Source organism: Leucoraja erinacea, chromosome 18 (genome assembly GCF_028641065.1).
Source record: "Leucoraja erinacea ecotype New England chromosome 18, Leri_hhj_1, whole genome shotgun sequence".
Taxonomy (NCBI): domain Eukaryota; kingdom Metazoa; phylum Chordata; class Chondrichthyes; order Rajiformes; family Rajidae; genus Leucoraja; species Leucoraja erinaceus.
This window is the reverse complement of record NC_073394.1, coordinates 24,968,914-24,983,514: the sequence shown is the minus strand read 5'-3', so window position 1 is coordinate 24,983,514 and position 14,601 is coordinate 24,968,914. Positions and strand designations below refer to the sequence as shown.

Sequence of the window (14,601 nt, the reverse complement as noted above, 5' to 3'; positions counted from 1 at the left end):
TGGACAGAAGCAAGTCTTGCGGACAAGACTTTTGTATAGTCTTCCAGGCTTTCTGTCGAATTAATGTATAGGTGTAAACTTGGAGGTAAAATCAGAAAGGGTATGAATAATAATTGGCAGGTAAAAATAGGCTTATTAGGAATTGAAAAGAAAATGCGTGGAGACATGAACAGGTTGTTAATATATTGCACCTTTTTAAAGGACGGCTGATTTCACTGTTGTGGTTAAATATTGAATGGGGAAAACTTATTAAACAAGTAAGTTTCAATGGATTTATTTTTGCAAATGAATTTCAGTTGTGGCTCAAGATTCATGCTATGGATTTAAAGCATTGCTAATGTTGTACTTTTTTTTTAAAAAGGCACAAAATTGGATAATTATTGGTTAGTTACATCTGTGATAGGTTATTGGAATTGAATTTGAGGTGAATGGAGTCAGTATTCATTGAATCGGGATCAGTCAGTGTGAATTTTTGAAAGGATGTTCATGTCTGACTAATCTGATTGAATTTATTTGAGGTATCAGGAAAAGTAAATGACGGCATTGCATTTGATATAGTCTTCATCTATTTGGGAAAGTTTTTGACAAGATCCTCGTATGACAGGCTGATCAAATAAAAGCTCATTGGATTTAAAAGTGGCAGGGAAAAATGGTACGGTAAAATAATCTACTATTGGCCTATTTGGAAATCCTAATGGTTTGGCATCTGGTTTACCAAGTACTGTGCTGGTTTCTGCACTCCATTTTCCGTTGCCCTTCAATTGAATATGGTGAATGGGGCTCAGTATTCCACTGTAACAAATTAAAAATGAAAGTGAATTCAAAGTTTCTTAAAATATTAATAAAATAATATCCAACAGTCCATGAAATCTGAAGTCTGAAGATTAGTCTGAAGAAGGGACTTGACCCGAAACGTCACCCATTCCTTCTCTCCAAAGATGCTGCCTGTCCCCCTGAGTTACTCCAGCATTTAATGTGTGTCTTCAGTTTAAAACGGCATCTGCAGTATAATGCAGCATATGCATTATATTTCCTTCTAGTTGTCTGATAGCATTATGACTGAAGCTGTAAAAGTAGTATTGACATTGCTTTGTTTCTTCCTAGTTGGACCATCGTGAGAGATGGCAGATAAGAACAGGTAGGCCAAAAAATCCATAAGCATTGGTCATTTCATGTAATTGATAGTTTGGTTTGGGAAAATGGGAGCAATATTCTCCATATGATAAAACTACTACAAAATTCATAGTTGGATATCTGTACATAATAGAATGTGATTTAAGTTGTGAAATTCATTAAATTGAAGAGTTATACATTTAAACCACTTTGCATTGTAAGTCATTGGTGTATTTGTTGTAGTGCAGGGGTTTTCCCCCGATCTTGCCATATCATGTTATTTTAAGAATTTTTCCTATACTCTAGATTGAAGAGAGTCAAGAATGTTTTATTGTCATATGTCCCAGATAGAACAATGAAATTCTTACTTGCTGCAGCACAGCAGAATATGTAATCATAATAAATAATATAACAAAACTAAAAAAAAACAATAACAGTGCAATAATAATAATAGTCTATTGTAGTTCATAGCTTATGAGGTTTTAGTGTTTAATAGTTGTAGGGAAGAAGCTGAACCTGAACGTTACAGTTCTCAGGCTCCTGTACCATCTTCTCGATGGCAGTTGTGAGATGAGTGTGTGGCCAGGATGGAGTGGGTTTCTGATGATGTTAGCTGCCTTATTGAGGCAACGACTCCGATAAATCCCTTTGATGGTGGGGAGGTCATAGCCGGTGATGGAATGGACAGCGTTCACAACTTTTTGCAGTCTTTTCCGCTCCTGGACGTTCAAGTTGCCGAACCAGGCCACGATGCAACCAGTCAATATGCTCTCCACTGTGCACCGGTAGAAGTTCAAGCAAATCCTCTTTGACATACCGAATCTCCTTAACCTTCTCAGGAAGTAGAGGTGCTGATGTGCTTTCTTTATAATTGCATCAGTGTGCTGGGTCCAGGAAAGATCGTCTGAAATATGCATGCCCAGGAAGCTGAAGTTTTTGACTCTCTCCACCATCGTCCCATTGATGTAAACTGGATTGTGGGTCCTCAGCCTTCCTCTTCCAAAGTCCACAATCAGCTATTTGATTTTGCTGATATTGAGAGCCAAGTTGTTGTGCTGGCACCGTTTGGTCAGTCTGTCGATCTCACTTCTATAGTTTGAAGGTAACAAATTCAAGTCAATATCTGAACTGAATTATTGCTGAGAAATGGAACAATGTGCTGGCATAGTTGGGATCTTTACTTGTAATTTGGATCTTTACAGAGATTGAGCTTCGAGTTGTTAGTCGCATGATAGGCGTGTTTAGGTTAGATTGGCAATATTAGTTGAAGCATATGGATGCTCTGCAAAAAAACATAGTTTAGAAATTTCAATGCAATTTTTATCACGTTATGTAGTTTTAATGGTTCATCTGCATATTGAGTTATCCATAGTTGTTTGAGTCTGAAGTGAGGTATAGCAGTGGGCTACCCTAATAATGTAGCTATTAATAATGAATTCCAGTCACTTATGGTGAAGCATCGGCTGGACCTGCAGTTGTGTGTGGTTCAAATCTAACCTAATGTTGTCGCTGGCTTATTTAGTTGGGTTTCTGCAGCAATTCTTTCTAGTCTGCCTTTTGCAGTTGTAAAAGCTTATCATGTAAGGGTTCAAGCAAATGCAGCTTTTTGGAGGGAGGGTGTGGAAGCAAAGGCATTTTGAGGAAGGGAGGCAGGTAACTCATTAAACACTTTTAAAGTGTGGAATTGTTTAATTCTGGTATTCCAGATATACCAACTGTCTTGATTCTGATGTAATTTAACAGCCGTATTATGTCGCAATTGCTATATTATTGCTCTCTGTATGTGCAGGCTGGGTTAAATTAATTTCCATCATATATATTGAGCATCAGCCCTATAATTGATCTATAGTCCCCTGACAATGTTGTTTGTGTTTCAGTAAAGGGGATGATACTTCTGTCGAGCCTTTGGGTATCGACAAACAGCCAACTGAGAGCAAAGGAAAAGGTACCATACATATTATTGGATTCTTTGTTAATTCATGTTAAACATAGTTAAGCAGTTAAGCATTAAGGATTAAACTTCACAAACAATATACATTTTTAGTATTCCGTTTTAATTATTTGCTCTTTTTAGTACATCCAGTTGCACCATTCGTAACCTCCTGTTATTCCTCAGACTTGGGGTTCCATTCTGGTGCCATATTAAATCCAGACTATCTGCAGAGTCTCCACATTGCCATGGCGACTTGCAAACTAGTCTTGAACATTACGTACCTTGTGTTTGTTTTGGAATAGTAAATACTGTTTTATTCATACAATATTTCGAATAAGCTGTTCATAAATAATATATGTTCTTAAACTACATATGAGGGTCATGCATCAGCCATAAATGAACTTTAGCAAGGTAAATTTGTTTTAGCAAAATGTGCGACTGATAAAACCATCAGGGTTAGTTTATTGCAGCATTTTTAAGAAATTGTGATTGAGGAAGATCATTTTGGTTCCATGTGGGTGTTGGCCGCTGATTTTAATGTAAAGTTAAACCAGAAGACATATAGGGTTACCTATTTCCTATTTGCAATTTGTTTGCGATATAGTCTCATAGTGTGCCATGATGTTCCTTAAATCTTATTGATACATATTATATAACAAATTGGAGTAATAGTTGGTGATTTAATAGCCCTAGTCATAATTTAATATGTGAAATGCTGATTCCTTTAGACTTTTGTGTCCTTTTTTCCCTCTGGAGCGGCAACCTTATTGCACAATTGCTGCTTTTCCCTGCTTACTTCTTCTTCACCTTTCATTTTAGAAGGCACTGAGTCCTGGGAATATTCTATAATAGTAATAGGTTTTAAAAGAGCGTTATTTGTGTGCCCTGTAAGTGTTGTCAAGTTGATTGACTGAAGGAAATAAGATCTGATCATGTCGCATCCAGGTCATTGGGATGTTGTTTATGCGGTTGGACTTAATGATATGCGATTAATGCAAAGACAAATATCTTTAACATGTTAAACAAACATTGTTAATGAAATTAAGTGATTTTAAATTTAGCCCAGATTTCCAAATTGGAGATATACTGCTTGTGATTGCAGCAGAAATAATTACTTTCTAGCTTTTTGTAGAGATCGTGAAAATCTCCTTCTGAATCCACAGCTAGAAGCCCTTGCTTTTATATTTTGCTGAAGCACTCAAAGCTTTTAAAAATGAATGGAAGTATTTAACTATTTAAAAAAAAAATAAAGCAAATGCATTACATTTACTGGGTCCCTTTTATCCATCATGATAGATGAACTCTCAAGGAACTCAAAAGTATTTCTGTTTTATAAAACCATGTTGATTCACTAATTTAGAAACAAGGAACTGCAGATGCTAGTTTACAAAAAAAAATGACACAAAGAGAACATCTGATAGGCAATGTTTCAGGTTGGGATCCGAAGTGTGCGCTGAGTACAAGAGTAGGGGCCTGGCAGAGATTATTCTCTTTATTAGTCACTGGTGAAAGACTGGAGGGTGGCTAATGTTGTGCCTTTATTTCAGAAGGGCTTCCAGGATAAGCCATGGAGAAAGAGGCTGGTGAATGTTGGAAAGTTGGATTGGATACTGCGAGGCAGGATCTATCTGCAAGGACTGATTGAGGATGGTCAACATGGTCTTGTGCTCGATAATAGTGTCTTACGAATTTGATTAAACTTTTTGAATAGGTTACTAAGAGGATTGATTGTCTACTTGGACTTAGTAAGATTTTTGGCAGTCCCACCTCGTACGCTGGTCCAGAAGGTTAGATCACATGGAACCCAGGCTGAACTAGTCAGCTGGATACAAAATTGGTTTGGTGGAGAGAATTAGAGCATGGTAGTGAAGTTATTTTTCAGAGTGGAGGCCTGTGATTAGTGGTGTGTCAGTGGGCAAGTATCAGTGCAGTGTCTGCTGTATATATCAATGTTTTGAATGAGAATGTAAGTGGCATGACTAGTAGGTTTGCAGGTGACACCAAAAAAATGGTGGTGTGGTGAGCAGTGAAGTGGTTATATAAGGTTGCAATAGGATCAAAATCATCTGGGAAAGTGGGCCAAGGTATTGCAGATTGAATTTAACTTGGCCAAGTACAAGTAATGCATTTTGTAGACAGGATTGGTTGTTGCACTGAATACAAGAATTGGGATGTGAGGTTACAGCTGTGCAAGCCATTGATGAGTACATTTGAAGCATTGTGTGCAATTCTGGTTGCTATACTATCGGAAGGGTGTGATTAAGTTTGCAAGGGTGTAGAAAAGAGGATGTTGCCACAATGGGTGGACTTGAGTTATGAGGAGAGACTTGATCAGATGGGACAGTTTTCCCTGGAGGGAAGGAGACTGAGAGGTGGCCTTTAAAAGTTTCAAAATCATGAAGCCCCTAAAGAAGATGGCTGGACAGTCTTTTTCACAGTGTAGGGGCATCTAAAATGTTGGGGCATCGATTTAAGGTGAAAGAGGAAAGATTTAAAGGGGACCTGAGGGGCAAGCCTTTCATACAGAGTACGGTGGGTATGTGGAATGAGCTGCTGGAAGGAAAAAGTAGAGGCAGGTTTTCAAAATATTTGGACAGCTACATAGATAGGAAAGGCTTAGAGCAATATGGGCCAAATGTAGTCAGACGTGACTACAATACGATAGAACTTTATTTGTCCCCGGACGGAAATTGGTCTGCCAATAAAACACAACAAGATACATGAAACGTGACATTAAAGGTAAATTAATGTGACGGGTGGAAATTCCAGGATTCAGGATGTGCAAAGATGGGGGTGGGGGAGGAAAGGAGAGTCGGTCTACTCCACGACAGAAGGGGAGGGGTTGGGCAGCTACAAGGAAAAAGGATCTCCAGTGGTGTTCTATGCTACATCTTGGTGGAACCAGTCTGTTGCTGAAGGGTTCTCGGGTTGAAAAGTGTGTCATGGAGGGGGTGAGCTGTATTGTCCAAGATGATCTGCGGAGGGGAACATCCTCCCCTCCAAGACCATGTCCAGTGAATCCAACTCCACCCCCAGGACAGAGCCAGCCATCCTGAGGAGTTTGTAAATTTTGTTGGCGTCCGCGGCCTTCACCCTGCTATCCCAGCACACGGCACGAAGAAGATGGCACTTGTCGCCACCGTTTGGAAGAACATCTTACTGCAGACGTTGAAAGAGCGGAGCCTCCTCAGAAAGTACAGACGGCTCTGTCCCATCTTATACAGTTGCTCTGCGTTCCTGGACCAGTCCAGTTTACTGTCCAGGTACTCCAATGTACTTGTTTTCCTTGGTAAACTGCACATCCACAACCCCTGATGGAGACAGGGGTGTTACTCTCCACCTAAAGTCCACCACTAACTCCTTAGTCTTGTCGGTGTTGAGCTGCAGGTGGTCTTGTATCTGAGGTCCGAGGGAGAGAGGACCGTGACCGTCCCCTGTGGGGCCCCTGTGTTGCTGACTACCACGTCCGAGACCGTTCTTTCGCCTGACATACTGTGGTCGTCCAGTCAGATAGTTGATGATCCAGGACATCAATGGAGCATCCACCTGCATCTTCGTCTGTTTGCTCCCGAGCAGATGGTTTTAAAAGCACAGGAGAAGTTTAAAAAAAAAAAGACTCAAAAAAGATGACTAGTACAAATGGCCATAGGAACATAGAAAACAGGTGCAGGAGTAGGCCATTCGGCCCTTCGAGCCAGCACTGCCATTCAGTATGATCATGGCTGATCATCTAAAATCAGTGCTCCGTTCCAGCTTTTTACTCATATCTCTCAGCCCCAAGAGCTAAATCTAACTCTCTGAAAAGAGCAGGCTGAGCCGACATGGACGAATTGGGTAAAGGGTGTTTTTTCATGTCGTATGACTATCTAGATTTGTCCCTTCATTACCCTCCAAGTTCAACCCTAGGAAGATTTTCTTTATCTCTGGCATCAAGCAGGTAACACATCTTTTAAGATTTGAAAATACAGTGTTTGTGCTCCTATTTACGCTGTTTAGCTTTTGGGGTGTGAAGATAATTTGAAAGTGTGCAGATAACACCTGCAGATATTTGAAAGTGTGCTGGTAACATCCCTCCCTCATGCTTTCAGTGCTGATACCTGCTCATCAGCCAAGTTGAAGTACTATGAGCTGCAAATGAAATTGAAATACTTGCAAAAGAAACTGGCAAATGAAACTGGCTTCTGCCAGCTTCCATGTTCTGCACCCACAAAATATCACCTGGTGTGTCATGTGCGCCATAATTGGACATTTTTAAATCTTCTTCGAATTCATATTCATTAAGTTTCATGCAGGCTCAAGGCAATTGCACTGAGCCACCAACAGAATTGTCTTTGCATTTAAAACTAGATGATAATGTGTTGTAGCACAAGTGAAAAAGGTGACATTGAGTAACTGAGTTCCACAGATGTTGCCCTGTTAATTTAAGGAGTGAAGAGGGAAATAAGCTAATACATTTTTTTTTAAATATTGGAGTGCTTCAACAATAATCGGCTTTTCTTTTACAGCAAAATTGACAGCCCAGGTTATGCAGAATCCACAGGTATTAGCAGCTTTGCAGGAAAGACTTGACAGCGTAGCACACACTCCTTCAAGCTACATTGAAACGTGAGTATAGCATTGCGCACAAAATTAAAATTGTTCTCAAGTTAGTTTTGAGCTTTGTGGTTTCCAGAAGCAGAACAGTGATTAGTTACAGCACCATAATGCACTAATGCTGCTTCAATTAGATGTAAAAAATTGTTTCATTCTGGGATTTAATATGGGCAGTTTTAAAAGTCTGGTCCTTTATCTAATTATATGTGGTACTATTGTGGCTTAAGCGTGATAGATGTTCAAAATATAATGGAAGTTTCCACCTGTATGATGTAATCGTAAAGCTCAATCTCTCCACCATGCAGCTATATTGTTAGACTACCTGAGCATGAACCAATTCTGTGTAAGCTGCAATTATCTAAAATAAAACAATAGGACGGCAGAGGCCACTGTTTTTAACAGCCCCTGACAAAATTCCCCTCCCCCATTTGCCCCATTTATTAGGATGTCAATTTTTTTGGAACCTGTGTGTTTTAAGACCCCTTTGTGGAATTTCTGCCACAGTTTCTGCTGCTGTTGTCGCCTCCCACAGCTGCTGAAATGCTTTTCCATGGACCTTCTAGATGTCCACCACAGAATTCCCATCTTAAAGTCTAAGCCAGCTCCTCCAAAACTTGGTGTCCTTCCCCCACCCAATACAATTGCCCTTGACATAGATGAGCTCCTAATACTGCAGTATTTCATATTTAAAACTGTCATTCGTGCATTTAAATGTTTTAAGGGTCTCCCTAACTATCCACCTCGACTTCTGATCAGCTTCACAAACTTTTGAACAAACTTAATTCTGGTCTGTTGCATGTGTCCTGATCCCACAACTGATGTTCATGCCTATACAAGTCATGATCAAAGCAGTTACATTTCTCAATCCTTTCTGCCTGTTCTACTCTTTAAAACCTATCCTGGAATATATTATTGCACACTTGCTACTTTGACCTTATTTCGGTGTACCTTTTTGTCTGATTGCGCCTAGGAAGTGACTTGCCCTCCTGTGTTAAAATAATTGAATAACTTATTTTTCCATTAATAAACATTGGTAATGAACTGAAGAAGTCTGAAGAAAGGTCCCGACCCGAAACGTCACCAATGCATGTTCTCCAACAATATACTCTGACCCGCCGAGTTACTTTTAGTAATTAACTTATTTCACTGTTTCATCTTTAAGTCTTAAAGGCATTACACAATTTTAAAAGCCAATAATTAATGTTGAAAATTATGAACCAGGCTGTATAACCAAGATAGTCATGAATTTGATGCCTGTTCTACACTGATATCAGCCGAGAAGGGTGGAATACGTGTAGAGTTGCATTTGGGGACTGGGCGGTTGGGGTTATCTCATGTAATTTACTCTGAAAAGCTGGAACCAGGAATGTTGACAGTCATGGTTCTGTTTTGTGTTTGCATTTGATTGAACTGCAGTGAAAATTGCTCACTGCTGAAACTGGATGAAGCCAGGCATTGATGGGCTGTGCAATAGGAAAAAAAAACTATTTATTGCTTACACTTACGTGAGGCATGTGAGAACTTATGAGGCTTAACCGAAGGTGAGGCATGTGAACTTATTAGTAGTAACAATAAGTTTATTGGTTCCACAAACCTGCTCCACTATTCATTGTTGTGGCTGAACTCTGCAATATTGCCTTCCCCTAGTAATATTTCACCTGCTAATCAAGAATCTATCTACATCTGCCTTAAAATATATGCAACTACTCTACTTTCACTGCCCTTTGAGGGAGAACATTCTAAACACTCATGCAAAGGGGGAAGAGAAAAACTTGCCTGTCTTAAATATCTAACTTTTTGAAGTGACCTAATTGCAGATTCTACCACAAGAGAAGACATTCTCCCTGGAAACAACCCTCATTATTTCAATCATTGTTTCAATCATTACCTCTCTCTTCTAAACACTCTCTTATAACATTCAGCCTGGCCTGTTCAACCTTTGCTTATAAGATAACCTGCTAAACTGCTTGCAATGCATAAATGTTCTTAATTAAACAGATGTGGTCCTGTCATTGCTCTATCAAACTTAAAATTTGTGGAAAATGGAACAGTACAGCACGGGAACAGGTCCTTTGGCCCACAATCTGTGCTAATAACGATGCCATGTAATATAATCTTCTCTGATCTTAAAGCAATGTCCTCTAGTCTTTGACATTTCAACCCTGGGATAGAATGTTCTGATTGTCTACCCTATCCCTTTCTTTGTAATTATATACACTTCTATCAAGTCTCTCCTCAACCTCCAATGCTCCAGAGTAAAAAATCCAAGTTTGCCTAACCTTTTTTTATAGTTACGGTCTACTTAAACCGTCTGTGCCGCATCTGCACCCAGGATGAGGTTTTCCATACCAGGGCATCGGAGATGTCCTCATTCTTTATTAAACGGGGATTTCCCTCTTCCATTATAGATGAGGCTCTCACTAGGGTCTCCTCGATATCCCGCAGCTCTGCTCTTGCTCCCCATCCCCCCATTCGTAACAATGACAGAGTCCCCCATGTCCTCGCCTTGCACCCCATCAACATACAGCATATAATTCTCCAACATTTGCGCCACCTCCAACCGGATCCCACCACTGGCCACATCTTCCCATCTCCTCCCCTTTCTGCATTCTGCGGAGACTGTTCCCTCCGCAACTCCCTGGTCAACTCGTCCCATCCTACCCAAACCAACCCCTCCCCAGGTACTTTCCCCTGCAACCGCAGGAGATGCAACACCTGTCCCTTTACCTCCCTCCTCGACTCCATCCAAGGAACCCGACAGATTTTTCAGGTGAGGCAGAGATCACTTGCACCTTCTCCAACCTCATCTACTGTATCCGCTGTTCCAGGTGTCAACCCCTGTACATCGGCGAGACCAAGAGCAGGCTCGGTGATCATTTCACTGAACACCTCCGCTCAGTCCCCCTAATACCTACCTGATCTCCCGGTTACTCAGTTAATTCCCACTCCCATTCACAATATGACCTTTTTGTCTTGGGCCTCCTCCATTGTCGGAGTGAGGCCCAGTGCAAATCGCAGGAACAGTTCCTCATATTTCGCTTGGGTAGCTTACACCCCAGCGGTATGAACATTGGCTTCTCTAACTTCAAATGGCCTTTGCTTTCCCTCTCTCTCCATCCCCTCCCCCTTCCCAGTTCTCCCACCAGTCCTACTGTCTCTGACTACATTCTATCTGTCCCGCCCACTCCCCTCACATCAATCTGAAGAAGGGTCTCGACCCAAAACATCACCCATTCTTTCTCTCCAGAGATGCTGCCTGTCCCACTGAGTTATTCCAGCATTTTGTGTCTACCTTCCATTTAAACCAGCATCTGCCGTTCTTTCCTACACTTTCTTTATAGCTAATGCCTTCTAATCCAGGCAACATTCTGGTAAACCTCATCCTCGCCCTTTCCAAAACCTCCACATCCATCCTGTACTGTTGTGACAAGAACTCCATGTAATCCTCCAAATGCAGCCTAACCAAAGTCCTGTAAAGCTGTAAAAACTTCTTAACTCTTATAATAAATGTGCTGTCTGGTCCAGCTGTTTGATCCTAAGCTTCTCTAGCACGTCAGCAACTTAGTTTGCTACTTTTGCCTTGAATTTGTCTCGCAGTAAATGATCATGTTTTGTTAGATTTCCAAATTACTTGCTCTATGCATCTTTGGCATCTGAAGGTGCCCATGACTATCACCATTTAGAAAATATTTTTTATTTCCTGCCAAAAGAGGCAATATCATATTTTCCTATTTTGTGCACTTGCCCACATACTTAATTAATCTATATTACTTGGTTAACATGTCCTCTTCACAACTTGCATTCTGAACAGTCTTTGCCTCGTCAGCAGATATAGCAACTTTTGGAGTCTTCGAGTCACTTTTATAAATTATAATAAAATTGGCAGCTCCAGGATTATTTCCATACTGCTTATTACATCTTGCCACCAAGAAAGTAGCCCTTTTTTTGGAAAGTTTCCTGTTTACCGATCAGTAATCTTTGAAACGATTGATCGGGTGCTATCTGAAAATCTGGTCAAAATATATCTGTTGTGCATGAAAATGCAATAAATGGATAACAAATATTTTCTTTTCACAAAACCATACGATTGCCTGATTATCTTAATATTTATGGGTGCCCTGCTATAACCATATTACCAGCTTCAAACCTTTTCCCTGTGACGTACATTATAAATTGGCGAATAGTTTGCTTTCTGATTCCCTTTTCAAATTCCAGAGCCCTGTTTGCTCCTGCATCTCCTGCGGTTTGCAAGACTGGAATTTTGGAAAATTAAACCCAATGTATGCACAATTTCACAAGCCATTTTTAAGACTCCAGTAGAAATTCATCATGGAATTCATCAGCCAACAAATTGCTCCATCCCACTTTCCTGGTGATTGTAATTTTCCTAAGTTCCTCCTTCCCAATTCCAAACGTATCACTATTTCTGGAATATTACAGGCCCACCAACTGTTTTTTCCAGCAACTGGTGGTCCTGCCATCTCCTTTAATTCAGACAAAATTTAAGAGTGAGCTTGAAATTCCCCCAACCCTTCCTGAAAATGTAGCACCTAGTCCGTCCGGGTGAGGCAGGCGGTCTCAATCTCATCGGGATTTCCGCAGCTGATTGGCAGTCTGATTTGCCCCCTGCGGCCAGAGTTCTAACTCCGGCCCGGTCAGAGATGGCAGATCTGTTCCCAAAGCCGACCGGACGCTGACTTGGCGGCCTAGGAGGAACATTCCGATATCGTTCGACTCCTCTCGGAGGCCATGACCTCGGGTGCGGCAAAACGGATAATCTAAAAGGGCTCTGGAACGAAGGGTGCCGGAGAAGCGGTGGTGGACCTGTACTTGCATATTCATTGTGAATCAAAATAGTTGTTCAAATCATCTGCCATCTGCTTATTTTCCTTTTTCCCTTATTTTATTTTACGTGATTGTAATCATGTATCTTGATTATAATCATGTATAGTCCTTCTGCTGATTGGATATCATGCCACAAACAAGCTTTTCACTGTACCTTGGTACATGTGACAATAAACTAAACTTTAAAAAATCTAAACCTTAATTAACCATACTCTCTTTGAAAATACCAATCTCAGTTTATTGTTTTCTGTTTTAGATGCCTCCAGAAACCTTATTTAAACTTATTTTAGTTATCTCAAGTTTTTTAATTTGCACTAGTTTTCCCTTCCTTGCTAACTTTTGAGTCTTCTTTTCTGTATTCTCTCCAATATTCTGGCATTCCATCCATCTTTATTTAATGTTTGCCTTGGAAATGATCGACTTTATTTTATAGACAGAAATGCCGGGGAAACTCAGCGGGTGAGGCAGCATCTATGGAGGGACGGAATAGGCGACGTTTCGGGTTGAGACCCTTCTTCAGACTGGGGTGGGGGGGGGGGGGCGGAGACAGTAGGCTTGTGGAAGAGTTGGGGAGGGGAAGGAGGGAGGGAGAAAGCAAGGACTATCTGAAATTGGAGACGTCCATGTTCATACCGCTGGGGTGTAAACTACCCAAGCGAAATTGAGGTGCTGTTCCTCCAATTTGCGCTGGGCCTCACTCTGGCAATGGAGGAGGGCCAGGACAGAAAGTTCGAATTCGGAATAATAGGGGGAGATGAAGTGCTGAGCCACCGGGAGATCAGGTTGGTTGGTGCAAACTGAGCGGAGGTGTTGTGCGAAGTGATAGCCAAGCCTGCACTTGGTCTCGCCGATGTAGAGAAGCTGACACCTAGAATCGCGGATGCAGTAGATGAGGTTGGAGGATGTGCAGGTGAACCTCTGCCTCGCCTGGAAAGACTGCTTCGGTCCTTGGATGGAGTCGAGGGGGGAGGTAAAGCGACAAGTGTAGCATTTCCTGCGGTTGCAGGGGGAAGTACCCGGGGAGAGGGTGAGAAGGGATGAATTGACCAGGGAGTTACGGAGGGAAAGGAGATAAGGGAGGAGATGGGAAGATGTGGCCAGTGGTGGGATCCCGTTGGAGGTGGCGAAAATGTCGGAGGATTATATGGTGTATGCGACGGCTGATAGGGTGGAAGGTGAGGACAAGGGGGACTCTGCCCTCGTTACGGGTAGGGGGGTGGGGAGTGAGAGCGGAGATGCGGGATATCGAGGAAACCCTGGTGAGAGCCTCGTCTATAATAGAAGATTATAATACCACAGCAGAATCAACCTGTCCCCGTCTACTAATACTCTCCTCCGCTGGTCCTTGCCCTCAACAACTTTTCCTTTGACTCCTTCCATTTCCTCCAACTCCAAGGCATGGCTATGGTTACGTGCATAGGCCCCAGTTATGCCCGCCTTTATGTAGGGTACGTCGAACAATCCTTGTTCGAAGTGTACCGTGCCCTATCCTCGAACTCTACCTCCACTGCATTGACGACTGCATTGGTGCTACCTCCTGCATTCATGCAGAACTCTCTGACTTCATCCATTTCACCACAAATTTCCATCCGGCACTCAAATTCACCTGGACCATTTCCGACATCTCCCTACTGTTCCTTGACTTCACCATCTCCGTCGCAGGTAACAGACTACTGACCGACATCTAATACACACCCATTGACTCCCATGGCTATCTGGACGACACTTCTTCCCACCTGCTTCCTGAAAGGACTACTCCCAATTCCTCCGTCCACGCCGCATCTGCACCCAGGATGAGGTGTTCCAGTCCAGGGCATCGGAGAAGTCCTTGTTCTTTAGGGGGTGTCCCTCTTCTATTGTAGATGAGGCTCGCACCAGGGTCTCCTTGATATCCCGCAGCTCCGCTCTCACTCCCCACCCCCCTACCCGTAACGAGGGCAGAGTCACCCTTGTCCTCACCTTCCACCCTATCAGCCGTCGCATACAACTTATAATCCTCTGACATTTTTGCCACCTCCGACTGGATCCCACTACTGGCCACATCTTCCCATCTCCTCCCCTTTCGGCTTTCCGCAGAGACGATTCCCTCCGTAACTCCTTGGTCAATTCGTCCCAAA

At 42.0% G+C, this 14,601-nt stretch overlaps 1 protein-coding gene across 2 annotated transcripts in view; it reads left to right on the top strand.

Annotated features, from left to right (window-relative positions):
- LOC129705823 (nucleosome assembly protein 1-like 4) overlaps positions 1–14,601 on the top strand; it is an 80,503-nt gene that overhangs the window by 7,761 nt on the left and 58,141 nt on the right. For both annotated transcript variants that reach the window (XM_055649654.1, XM_055649655.1), the window contains exons 2-4: positions 1,105–1,138; positions 2,991–3,058; positions 7,552–7,651. In XM_055649654.1, coding sequence (XP_055505629.1) covers positions 1,122–1,138; positions 2,991–3,058; positions 7,552–7,651 — 185 coding nt within the window. In that variant the 5' untranslated portion in view covers positions 1,105–1,121. The remainder of the gene's footprint in view (positions 1–1,104; positions 1,139–2,990; positions 3,059–7,551; positions 7,652–14,601) is intronic.